The sequence below is a fragment of the Varanus komodoensis genome, unplaced genomic scaffold, assembly GCF_004798865.1.
Source record: "Varanus komodoensis strain SLA01 unplaced genomic scaffold, ASM479886v1 scaffold3, whole genome shotgun sequence".
NCBI classification, from domain to species: domain Eukaryota; kingdom Metazoa; phylum Chordata; class Lepidosauria; order Squamata; family Varanidae; genus Varanus; species Varanus komodoensis.
This window is the reverse complement of record NW_025335761.1, coordinates 24,174,751-24,188,269: the sequence shown is the minus strand read 5'-3', so window position 1 is coordinate 24,188,269 and position 13,519 is coordinate 24,174,751. Positions and strand designations below refer to the sequence as shown.

General features: G+C 41.9%; 1 protein-coding gene across 1 annotated transcript in view; it reads left to right on the top strand.

The window, feature by feature from the left end:
• Nucleotides 1–564: 564 nt before the first annotated feature.
• The window catches only part of SPRED1 (sprouty related EVH1 domain containing 1), a 93,973-nt gene continuing 81,018 nt past the window's right edge, over nt 565–13,519 (top strand). Inside the window, exon 1 of the mRNA XM_044436722.1 lies at nt 565–2,273. Coding sequence (XP_044292657.1) covers nt 2,242–2,273 — 32 coding nt within the window. The 5' untranslated portion in view covers nt 565–2,241. The remainder of the gene's footprint in view (nt 2,274–13,519) is intronic.

Genomic DNA, 13,519 nt, shown 5'->3' with positions numbered 1-13,519 from the left:
GGCTCGCTCTTTGGAGGTCGGCTGCGATCCTGCAGCTGCAATCACGGGCACAGCAGTGGCGCTGCTCTGTCCGTGGGGCTCCCTCTAGACTAGAGAAACCAGCCCGCCGCCCCGGCATTCCACGAGGCCAGGATGCCCGCGCCCGCGCGCGCGTGGGCAGCCAATGTGCCATCCTCGTGCCCCGCGGCTGCCAGCGACTCCCGCTGCAGAGACAACCGCGAGAGAGAAACAGAAGCGCCTCGGCGGCAGCGAGCGAGTGCATGCGCCGTGCAGCCTTCCAGCTCCAGCATTCCTGGCCCACCAGCCACCTTTGCCTCGAAACACGTACGACCCATCCCGCCCTCGCAAGCAGGCTCCGTAGCCCTCCCGCCTAACCCTCTCCCCACCCCCGCCCCGCGCGTCTTTCCGTGCGCACACTCCGAGAGAAGCGTGTGCGTGTAGGCCTGTGAAAAGGTCCACGTATCCCTCCGCGGTCGCCGTGCGCGTGAGAGACGCTCGCTGCGCTTCCAAAAAGGGTGCGGGGGAGGAGAAACATTAAGGCGAGAGGGGAACTGCTCTAAGGAAACTCGTTTACATGGCGCGAGCTAAAGTGCTGGGTAGAAATCAGCGGACTAGGAAAGGAGGAGAGAAAAATACACGGATTATTTCCCTTCCTTCCCCTTTGGCTCTCTTCCTTCAGGGTAGTTAAGCCAGTCGAAGCGAGAATCCCCGGCCTCTGGAGGAGAGTCCGTGCGCATCGTCGCAGGCAAACAATCCAGGACTGGCCTGGCCGCTCTCGCAAAACTTGCTCCAACTCCGGCTCTTAATTGTTCGTTTGGAGGGCTGCCTGGGACCAATTCCGAAGGCGGCCCCGAGCCCCACGCCAGCCAGAGCGCGAAGGGGGAAGAGGAGACGGGGCTGCTGGGTTGGCTCGCTCGGGAAGCTGCTGTTGCCATAACCAAGGCGGGTTTACTGTGCAAACTTAAGAGGACAATTCCCGAGGCGGTTTTTGTTTATTAGTTTTTTTAAGGCGGGGTCAGGAGGGAAGGAAAAGCTGCTGAAGGACAGCCATCCAGCAGCCCCTTTACAGAAGGGGGCACGAGAGCTTCTGCACTAGGGTGGGCGGCTCGCCCCTGCCCCGAGCGGACGGGAGAGGCAAGGAGCTTCGGCTCCGTGTTCTTCCGAGGCACTTTTAAGTGGCTCCGGGGTCTGTTCGCGAGGAAGAAGGGCGGGCGGCAGTGCGCACAGCGCGGTTCGCCGCCACCATTTCTGTAGGAAAGTTCGGTGCCAGCCCCGAGCGTTTCGAGGCTCCATGGGATGAGGCTTCCCAACGGGCAATTGGACGAGGGCTGCGGTCTCCTCTCCTTCCCTCGCCTCTCAGATTGAGCGGCGGAAGGGGCTTGAAATCAACGCTTCCGCCAGTTTTCCCGCAAGGAGCGGGGAGGGGGGGACACTACTGAACTTGCTCTCCTTCTGGGGAAGGCGAGAGAAACGACCCCTTTTCCTAGTTGCCTTGGCTTTTTCGAGCACCACCAGCCGGGACGCATCTTCCCTCCGCCGTGTAACTCCTGGCTGCTTTAAAACTCCCCCCTTCTCCTTTTTACCTTCCCTCCTCCCTCTTCCTCGCCTGCCTGGGGCTGAATTAGTTCCCCTCTTAGTCCTGCCTCTGCTTGTTCCTGGTCTAGGCTGTGCCGCCTCTTTCTCTCCCCACCCCCCTTTCTTTCTTTTTTTCGCGCTCCCTTTTTCGGATCGGTGGACGCTACTGGTGTCTGGAGGAATTTCTCTTGCTGTTCTTTCCTTCCTGCCCTGAGGCTGGCAGCAAAGGGGAGGGGGGAGGAGGCAAAAGCCAGTGTGAGTTGCTGCTGCAGCAGCGGGAGATGTGGATTCTTGGTTGCAGCTGCAGCACAAGGACACGGTCAGGCAACCGGGCTGCAGCTGAGAGACTCGGCTAGTCGGAGGCAGCAGCCACTCCGCTCCAAGTGAGAGAAGACGAAAGGACCTGGGATTGCCGCTGCCAGACAGGAATAAATCCAACTCTTGGACAAACACGATCCTCTCGTTTCCTTGCTGAGGGAAGAGGGGCGGGGGGTTGGCAGGCTGCCGCTTTTTGGGCACCCCAAGGATTGAGGCCATTCTGGCGGACGGGTGCGAAGTGGAGGCCGGTCTGGGGTTTAACAATGGTGAGGTTTCTGGTGAGCTCCTGCTGCGCCCTGGCTGCGTCGGTGCTGCGCCATCCCCGCATCGGATCACGGTGAGGAAAAAATGAGCGAAGAGACGGCGAATTCTAACAACGAGTAAGTTCGCTTTCATCTCCGCTTGGTGCGACTGGCCGGGGCTTGGGGGAGAGAAATGGGTCCTTTTGGCTGGGTCGCCTCCATTTATCGACGCTCTTCGGGTTTCTCGCATAGCTGGATCCTACTCCCGTGTTTTGAATACGTCTGTGTGCTTCTGCATACGTAAATACCCCAAAGCAGTTCTTCCTTGCGATTAAGGCGTCCTTTATGGTTTTGAAAAGGCACGACAGACCCAGGATGTATGTGCGTGTGTTTAAGCGCAGCTCTGGGCTGGAGACTGAACCCCCATCCCCCACCCCGGATTTGCAGTGGCCTGTATGCTACGTTATGAAAAAGCCCATTTTCCTTTGCTTGTTTCATATGGCAAGTAGTGCGTGGGACCCCCATCCTGTAGGAAACTGCTCCTAAATTTTAATTGGATGAGTCAGCCAGTGCAAATACAGTGTTAAACCTTCCCCCAAAGTGTATTTTTTAATGAGGTGTTAGGACTTTTTCCTCCTTAAGTGGAACGACGAGAAGATTTTAATATATTTAATGTGCTTGTCTTGGATGAAATCCACTGGAGACTTACGTTTGTTCATCTACAGGGATATAGTCTTCAAAGTAACTGTAAAAAAATGGAGTCTCGAATCATATGTGTGTGCGTGTGTGTTGAAACATGCTAATCCTGTCAATTGTCCTGAACTTTCCCATTTATTCCAAGGAATGAAAAACGATGACAATTCCCTGTGACTCCTGTATCCTGCCCTGTCAGTGGTTATTCTTTTCTGCAGAATGAGTTGTGAATTAGTCATTTTATTTGATTGAACATAGTTCGAAGTAGTTATGGTTCTGTTATAGTGCAAAAGCATTCTTCGGGGAGAAAGCAGCAGTTGTTATTTTTTCAATGTCTGTAGCAGTTAACTTGAATTGTAAAAACAATTCCTGGCTTTGAATGGGGAATAAGACACTTGTCACTTGCATGCATTCCTCCAAATAAAATCTTAATTCCGTAAGAAGAATCCGTAAACAAACAAGCTTCTGCTGCTTCTTTTTTAGTGAATGGATTTTTTTTTATGAATGGCTAGAATGATATAAAATTGCAGGGACAAATCCTGAATAGCAGCAGGCAAAGTACGAAACACAGCGCTGAGCTAGTTGATAAGGTGAAGTGCTGCAGTACCCGTGGAACTGAGAAGGAAGGAGCCGCCATATTTTCTTTTTTGTGAATCGTTCTAATTTGCATACCACAGTCTTCATTCATAAAAAAATAATAAACCTACGCCACTTTCGACATTTGGTCTGGTCTGCCTTGCAGGAAATGAAATTTTTGCATGATAATAGAAAGAGTGTATTAGATTCAATGTTTAGAATTTTCCGAGTTTTTATGTCGAAAAATGCTGTTCTCTGCTTGTTGACACTGTTATGTGGGAAATATCGGCTGGGGAAGTGCTGGGAGCACGTGATCCATTCCATTCATAAAATACCTGGCTGGCCATTCACAGTGCAGTACACTGTCTACATGGAGCAACTTACAGATTAGACCCAGTCTATTAAGAATGACACATACTTGCATCAGGGTAGCATCTTGCTGTTTGATGTACAACAAATAATGTGCTTTTAAACGAAAGATAAAGAATGCATTTGAGGAAAACAGTAGGGTTACTATTTTTTTTCTTCTTTGTTATAGAATCTTCCAGTAGCTAGTTTCAGTTTTGTAGTATGTCACCTCTGAGAGTAGCAGCAGTTATAAAACAATGAAGGATTATATGAAAGCAGCTTAAGACATAAACATTATTAATACTGAAAAAGGAGCAAAATACTTTGTCTGGTTGCTTGAGCAGTTTTGCACCCCTTTGCTGGTATCAGAACTGTGTTCAGTTTCCTCCTTTAACTGAGGATACATTAATATAGTGAATCCACTGGTGTATTTTAAAGGAAAGGAGCTGCTTAATTTCCATTAACCATTTTTAAATTGAATAATATAAAATTATTGAAATACATATTCATAGTTAATCACAAAAGCAGAATGAATGTGCTAATTTCCTTTGTTAATATATGGATATCTGTGTCGATTTGCCACCAGATGACAAATATTTGAGCCGATACCAGGGGATGGTGATTTTTAGAGGAGGTGGAATGTTAAAGGAATTAGAAATGCATGTTTTCTGTACAATCTTTGATCATTGGGATGGTAAAACATTGACAAAATGCCTGATGTTAGATCCAAATGTATACTGGAGCAACTGTGCAGGCTGAAGTGGATTTCTCTGACCCCTTTTTTCTCTCAGCAGTCCCTGCAGCTCCTGAAAGTGCTGCCCAGAGAGTCAGGAGACCCTGCTGAATGTAGTAAGCTGTGTTCTGAGGGAGACAGGGGACCACCTCCCATCAAGATTATGCAGTGTGAGCTTCGGCACATAGAGGCCTTACCATGGAGGGCAGATCTTGGATCCAACCCATGACTAGGACATAAAAGATGTTCCTGTCGTTAATAATAGTTTTATCAATAATTTGTTCATTTTCTAGTATACTCAGAACTTGTAGGGTTATTGTAACAAAAGAAAATGCTAGAACATCTGTTTCCATTCCTGCAGATTCTTTCCCTTTTATGTGTCATATTCTGAGTTTCTTTATAATGAAGAAATCATCCATGCAGCAAACAAAGATTTATTTTTGGATTTATTTTTATGCTGATTTTTATGAGCTTGATCTATCAGAAAATACAGTACATAGCTGCTGTACCTGCTATCGCCATCCATGCTTAAATGATACTCTTGGACTGAAATGTGGCAACAAATCATTCCAGATAAGACCAGTTCACACAGTTGCTTTGAAACGCTCCTTATATTCTAGCGAATTATAAAATGTAATGCCCTAACTGTACAAAACTTGTCATTGAGTGCTAGGTCTCAGTATTACATGTCTGCAAGCATAAGCAAAAGGCAACGTAATTCATCTGGCTTACACTTAAAAATAATATTATTCCAGTTAGTATATCATTCTGCTTGGAGAAGCTGCAAGTGGGTTAGAATCCCCCCCTTATATAGCTCGATTTTCACACCTTTTTACTTTTTTTAGTTCAACAGAAAACTAATGGATGATCACTACATTAATTAAAATTGAATAATATATTTCCATATGATACTACAAAACAGTTTTTGGATACTTTTAACATTAATAGCTTTGTGTTTTGCTGTGTTCTTGTTCATTTTTATACATTTTTATTCTATTCAAAAAGTGGTAGTAATTCTTCAGGCCTTCTCAAGGGAAAGGCACTATATACTATGAGATTGCAGATCCAAGCCACGTTTGATGAATTGACTAGGTGATCCATCTACCTGCAATTCGTGTGTGAGAAAATAACCACACTAGCTGGGAAGTAGGAGGGCACTTTAAATTTAGAGTCTTAGCTTCAACTTTGCTGCATTTTTCCAAGGTCAAAGCTGGAACACGGAATTTCCTCTGGTCATCTAGCAGCCATAGGTTTGCGTGCTAAAACAGTTTTAAAAATGCACTTTTGTTTCCAGTTATGCTAAAAATAATTTTAATTTAGACAGTTTTCATAAGAACTTACTTTATACCAAAGCATTATATCCTTAGGTGACTGCAACTGTAGCAAGTTATCTCCACACTCCTTGAAGATTAATTAAAAACTGGTTTGCCTTCAGGTTTGGATTCTGGATTGTTACAGAAGCAAGCTTTTGCTGCTAGTGAACAGATGGGTCTTACCTTAATTTTTTATGTGGGTTTTCTCATTGGCACTGCAAGAAGAAACCAGCTAGAAAGGTTGCCTCTATTACGCAGAGTCCAAGATCCTGTGTTTGAATAGTTGTGGTGGCAGAAGTGGGCAAAAAAGCACACAAGCTTGAGGCTCAGAGGGTAAATCAAGCAAATAAGTGGCTTGATATGAGGACTACTTTCTGGATCATGTATTTATTTGAACTGGGACTAATTCAGCTTTGCAAAATGCATTCCCATGTCAACTGTCCAATATTTTTTCTTGACACTATGCTCTTATTATAACAGTAATAAAATATGCTTAACGTGTATCTTTGATGCAATAAATTTTGTGATTTCACAAAATTGGAATTGAAAATATAATTTATATGCACCGTAGCTCAATCAGTTCTGTCCCTTTATTGAACAAAAGAAATACTTGTATTTGGTTTTTCATGTATAAAATCGACCCTCCTAAAACACTGGTTCTCATTTCAACATGCATGAGAGTATATATTACATTCCTAATTTCATTGCCATCCAGTTGAACTTTTTCGAGTAGTACAAGGCTCATTGTCAACTGCACCAGCAAAGGTGTGCTTAAAGAAATTTGGTACGCACTTTGAGGACAACATTGTCTTCATAGTGATCTGAATGCCAATGTTGAGACGGTTTTGTTTTTTGTTTTTTTGGAAATATCCAGGGCACCATCTTTCTTCATGAGATTTTTTTTGCAGTGATGCAGTTGACCACATGCCCATCATAATTCACTAGCTCTAGCTTCAGAGGCTTGATTGAGTGGGTTTAAGGAGCAGTGAATGCATCTTTACATGAGGCAGTGGCCCTTAAAGAAACAACTGTGCAACCACTCCTGAGAAAGCCCTCCTTCAACCCAGACATTTATGACCAGTATTGTCTAGTTACAGATATTCCCTTTCAGGTGTTTGAAAGGGTAATAGTAGCAGCATCAGGAAAAAATGCAGCAACTCTTGAAAGATACAGAGTATCTGGACCCATGTCAGTTTGGGTTCAGGTCTGATTTTGGGATAGAATCAGCTTTGGTCATTCTCATGGATGACTTTTATGAAGAAAGGGAGGGGGAAGTACAGTGCTGTCATTCCTCTTCATCTCATAGTGTTTTTAATAGCAGCAGCCATAGTATTCTGGAATAACTTCATGAGGTTGGAGCACTATATTGCCGAACTGGGTGGGTCTGTGCTAAAGTTTGTGCATTGAGGATTGTGCCTTGGCAATTGTGTTGTATTGTCCCACAGGGTGCAATCCTGCTTTTTAATATCTATATAAAACCAACAAATATGCTCATTAGGGGATTTTGAGCATCGTGTTATTGTTATGTAGGTGACACTCAGCTCTGTTTCTCTGTCGTGTGAGTTTGGTATGGATGTGCAGGACCCAGACCAGTGCTTGGATACAGTGGTAGGCTGGATGATGCTCCACTAACTGAAATTGAATTCTGATAAGATGGGAGGCTCTGTAGATGGGCAGCTCACAGGTCCAGGAGTTAACTTGTCCTAGATGGGGCTGCAGGAACAGTCTGTGGATGCTCTTGGATTCGTCTCTGTCACTTAAAGCCCAAGTGGCCTGTGTGGCCAGGGGCTGTTACCAGTTCAGGCATGTATGGTTGCTACAGGCATTCCTGGAAAAGCACAGGCACAGTAATCCATGCTAACCCCAGGACTGGACTATTGTATTGCACTTCATATTGGGCTACCTTTAAGTTTGATTTCTTAGTGAAGCATCTTATCCATGCATGTTTGATTCCTGTGCATAAAGCTCTGTGCTGGCTGCTATTGAGTCATGTGCAGGGTGTTAATTGATGATTTATTAAGCTGTAAAAAGCCCAGGTATCAAAAACCAAAGGAGGAGCAACAGGACTGCACTCAGGTTATCTGAGGGACCATCCTCTGTATTGGCTGCCCTGGTCATGACATTCTGAGCAGGAGAACTTGGTGACTAATACTGTGACCTGTTGAAGATTATTTGATTGTGGTGGGGAAGAAGGCCTTCTCAGTTGTGATTTCTATCATGTGGAATGATCTTCCTATTGAAATCAGCCAGGACTGCTAATATGGAGTGTTTCTGCTGTCAACTGTAAACTCACTTGTTTCTTTGGGTATTTTGCTGACAGTAAATACTGTTAACTGCGCCTAGTTATTTTAATTGAGTTTTTATTGTTTACATCATTGCTTTTTTTTCAGTCATTGGTTTTATTCTATTTTATCATGATTTTATAGTATAAACTGCTTTGGGATTTATTTTTAAGAAGGGAAAGTGGCATAGCATTTTTGATACGCATAATTATGTCAGTTACCTTTAATTCCATTTACATAAATGGTATGAGAAATAAAAAGGTATGCACACTGACCTTTTATATGCATTGCATACAGTAGAAAAATGCATTTCTCGATGGTTGAGTGTAATACAGTTATGAGCTACAACAGGTATAAATATATTTTAAAGTTTATTGGGATTGTTTTAAGTGTGTCATTTGGAGCTTTTTTCTGTGTAAAGGAGTGTGCATTAACAGCATCTCAAGCATGTATGATTGCTACTGTTTTTAGTGCAACTAATGCTGGATGAAGAGTACAATGGTTTATCAAAAGAGCTTTACCCAGTGAATTGCAAATGCAAAATGGAAAACAGAGACACAATTCATTAGGAGAAGATGAGCAGGGAAATGGTATCTAAAGGAAAAGGATATGAAAAGTGAAGAGTGGGAAGGGATGAAAAAAATTAGCATTGAGATGACTGAAAAAGCTAAGGCAAAGAAAATGGTCTTGAAGGCAAGACCATCTCTTAAATTGATAGAAAGGAATTCAGGATGTAAATTGCTGTATCCAAAAAGAGTAGAAGCAGTATAAGTGGTTATAAACATTGGCTTAAATCAATTGAAAGTCAGTGAGGCTGAAGTGTACGTAATTGGTACTGGATTGTTGCTACTGTAAGTGGACATTTAGGGTGGATATAAGAAATGCTTAAATTCCAAATATCAGCAGGCTGAATCATTGAAACCATCATCCAGAATTCTGTAATTGTATGCACTATGTAGAAATGACCAGATGCCCTTGTACTGCTTGTTCCAAGTGATGGGCATGTCCAACATGGGAAGAATCTTGGCCACATTTGATACTAGTACAATGAAACTCACCCTTTTTCTAAAAAAAACCCTATAGTAGCTGTAATCCAACACATCAGGAGGGCACCAGGTCAGAGAAGTCCCCTTTTATACTTCCCTTTTTGCATGCTTTCTCAGCTTTCATTTTTTTGGCAGGTCTAATATTTTCGAATTGTTTCAACAGGTCACCCATCAAATCAATGTGTAGAATTAATTATGTGAATGTTTATAATCTACTTTCAGGTAGCCTCATGGGAGTATACTTTGGGCCATACCAATTTAAAGATAAACCAACATATCACATTTTGAGAAAACTGTGCCATGATGAATAGCATCAGTAGGGTTTAAATTAAAGGTACAGTCCTGGACATGTGCATAAGCCACATCAAGTAAAGTGGGGGTTACTTCTGAGTGCTACAAGCCATCAATTTCATTGGATGTGTTTAGTATAGAGATAAACCTGCTCAGTCTAGCCACATGTTAGGTTAAAAAGGGTTATGGAAGCCATATAGGTTGCTTTGACCACCTTAGAACAAGGATAGGATATAAGATGATGCATTTTTTCTTTCATGTTGCCATAAAAATTGTATATTGGACGTTGAGTATTTATGAATATTAAAAGCATTTTAATATTTTGGAAAATAGTTTGAACAAACCAAAGCACTAAACTCGGCATAATGTGAGCACACATACACACTTGTAACTGGAATTTCCCTTCCCCAGCTACTTTCCCCCATGTAGATCACTCAATCTGCCATTGAGGGATCCTCCGAAGCAGATTTGTGGGGGAGGTCTATGTGGTGCTGCAGTGAGGAGGTGCGTGTTTGGAAGCCCAGTGGAGGAGGGCGGAATTCTGTCTGCCACCAGTGTCTGTTCTCCTAGTGGAAAGACAGCATTGGGTACAGCTCAAAAGTGTTGCAAAGATTGTAGCCCATGACATTTCATACCTTGGTGCATTAGCCATGTTACTTAGTTGATACTATATCTAGCTCAGGCATTTACTAGTAGGATTACTTGTACAAACTTTCTCATTTTGGGCTTTGCTCTGTTTATAGGACTGAAAAAGGGATACTTGAGGAAGGTATTTCTTTCTGCTTTGGTTTAGATGAAGGTTTGTCTATACTACAAATTACTAGTTTTGGTGAATATGATGCTTTTAGGACTTAATGATCTATAAATATGCTTTGCGATGCATTTCCTCTCAACTTCTTTATCTTGATCCTGCTTGTTTTTTAGAAATGAGATATACATTTCTTTAGAAAGAAACAGCTCAATCACTAAGTCAGAGTTAATATCTAAACTGTATTGTTTAGAGCAGCTTAATTTTGTAAATCTGTAATTTGCAGATTAAAATAACATATTAGTTGTAGTTTTCTACATTTAAAAGATATCTGAAGTAAAAATATAGAATAGAAATCAGGAAGATAATAGGATTGGTAGTTTCAGGTGCCTTAACATTGTTGACTTTAGCATTTACACTTGAAAAACTGATAAGAGAATCAGTTGTCACAATTTATTGGCCTTCTAATACTTTTCTAGTTGTGTAGGCAGCATTCTGGAAATCTGTGTGCTAAAAATAAATTTGCCATTGGAAAGCAAATTTAACAGTTTAGTATGCACTTCCTAGGAAGAGCAGGAGGCTTTTATACTCACACGTCCTGCTAACCACAGATTGTGAGCAGGCTTTGGTTCAATGCAAAACCTTAGACTGAAGCCAGCCCTTCTTTTTATAGCCCACTGTAAGGGAGGGAGGGCTACAACAGTGTTGCCATGACTTGCTGCAGTTGTTTCTGAATTCTGTGTGTTCATCTACCCCAAATGTATTTGCAAAGTAGCAGAAGTTAATGTATTATACCTCATGATTTGGAAATCTTATTGACATCCTGTAGATTTCCAGCACTGATCATTTTAAGTATATGTAGTTTTGCTTGTAAACTTGCCTTGTGAGATATTTAAGTGCTGAAAATTGTTTTAAAAATACATTAATAGTTTAAGTAAATAATTGTGTTTTGCTTTGGGTTTTTGTTTGCTAGACTGGAGGATTCACCCACCAAGAGCATAAGGTCTTATTTTTGTGAAGTACTGATCTAGTTTGAATTTGTTCATGTTACGTAACTGCATATATTACATAATATAATATCTTATACTATGGTCTTCTTTTTCAACTCTCTGCTGCACATCTTAAGATGTTCTCTGAACTTATATGCCCTCAGATATTATTGTATGCAGTTTAGAAACTTTGTTGTTGATTTTTCCAGTGGCACCATGTTATAGATTTTTACAGCTCCTATTGAATCTTCTGTCTGTGAGACTTGCAATTATACTAAAATATACAGTGGAGCTTTTTTTCTTTAGGAAAGTTAAGCACATTGAAGATGGTCTGATTTCAGTAGGAGAGATTTAATCACATGCTTAATGCTTAGTGGCTCAGTTTCATTCACTAAGTGTGCAATCCTGTGCATGTTTAGAGAGCAAAAAGTTCTTCAACTCCCATTATTCCCCAGCCAGACAAGCTGGGTGCAGTAAGGGGGGAGTTGTAGGGCTTTCTTCTGTCCAAATGTGCCATTTCATACTAAATTCATTGAAACATGAATATGCTTAATCTTGGCAGGAGTATGTGCCTGTTGGTGAGGTTGTGTTCAGAGACATTCTTGGCTTGTTGGGCTGGGGAAGCTAAAATACTGAGGTCAACAATGCATCTTATGTAAAGCACAGTTATGTTCAGTAGGAAATTAGAGGAGCTTGAAGTACTTAGTACTTTAATTGGAAGTAACACTGCTTGATCATAAAATACAATAAAATCTAATTTTTAAAAGAGGCTGCTACCAAATAAAACATTAAGAATTTTGTGAATTGTCAGTGTGCATCAAAAGAAAAAAATGTTAGCAACAAGCAAGTTGCCTTTTGTGTTGTTCTAAATGTACACAAAGGTTATATATGCAGATTATAAATGCTTTCAGTAACTGAGAGTAATAGTAACACAAATTTAACAGCTGATTTTCCCTTTGCCACTCTGTATTTGCTGCTCAAATGCAATAAAGCATGCTACATATTACATAACATATGTTTAAAGTAATGAAGAGAAATAGTCATTCTGCAGCAATCCCCTACTTTAGTTGTTTGCTAACTGAGAAATCTTACATTCCAGCAATATCAATTAACATGTAAGAGGTCTGCAGAAATTCTGTAAATCATATTCAATCTAAAACACTTTTTCCTGGTTTGTAGTTTTCATGGGCAACTTGTTTTTCAGTGCCCTAGGCAAATGCTTAACTTATTTTTGCAGAGCCTCCATTACCTGACATTGACTTGTTAACTATGCAGAAATTTTTTCCATTACCATAGCAACACTGCATGAGAGCTTAAAGGTACGTGTGCACAGTTTTCAAAAGGATGTTTAAAGCTTATGATAGTGAGGTAAGAAACAACATAGTTCAGTTCACAGTAGTTTAACCAATATAGAGAATATAACCTGATCTGTTTTAAGATGCACTCTCCTTTCTATAGATGCCACAATATTACAGGTTGTTTGTTTGTTTTTATTGCAAAAGCTGGACCCCGTTCATGCTTAACTAGAACTGACATACTGTTCATCCACTCTGGAGATCTATCAAGAGAATACAATTTGACAAAACTATCCTAAAGGAAAGGGAGGAAATATACTGCTTGGGCCAATTGGACTCTTAACTGGGCAGGTTAAAAGAGTGGAAAGTGTCCATCTTTTTAAAAAACCTTTTTCAAAGGGGACATTTCAGTAGAAGAAATATCAGTAAAATCTTTCTGGAACTGTGTCAAAATGAGGTCTTGCTCAGTCCAGCAGATACAAAGTACCTCTCCCCACATGTCTCCTTCCCTCAGTGTTTCCAGAGCAGCAGTGGTTGGGGAGTGTGCTGTGGCACATCTATTATCCCCATACCCAGCCTCACAGGGCCTCAGGATTGTTCCCTAAAGGAACAGGGGGAGAATGGCATGCAATAATGTGTGGTTGAGAGGGACCTAAACATTAGATAAGTGCTAATCATTAATAATTGTGGGGGGAGGTGGGAAATTGACAATGGTTTACTTTTTTGCATGAAGTGGTACAGATTATTCACCTAATTTCATGTGTTCAGCCTGGAGTTCATATTCCTGTTTTGCCATGAAAACCGCTATGTGTCTTTGAACAGATTTCTGTCTTTGAGTTCTAATTGTCTGCTTTCTCACATTTCAATGAACGGGACTTAAATTCAGTTTTGGTGAGATGAGGCAAAAATCCCAGCATAAGCTCGTAGACACTGACATTGTTACCACCATTGCCACCCTTGCAAACACCCTCCCCCCGCCCCCCCCCCACCAAATAAGCTTAAGGCAGTATCCAGGAGTGCCCAGGATACTAGCAGGAACCACTGTTCCTTGTGCTTGCAGGAACAGTGGT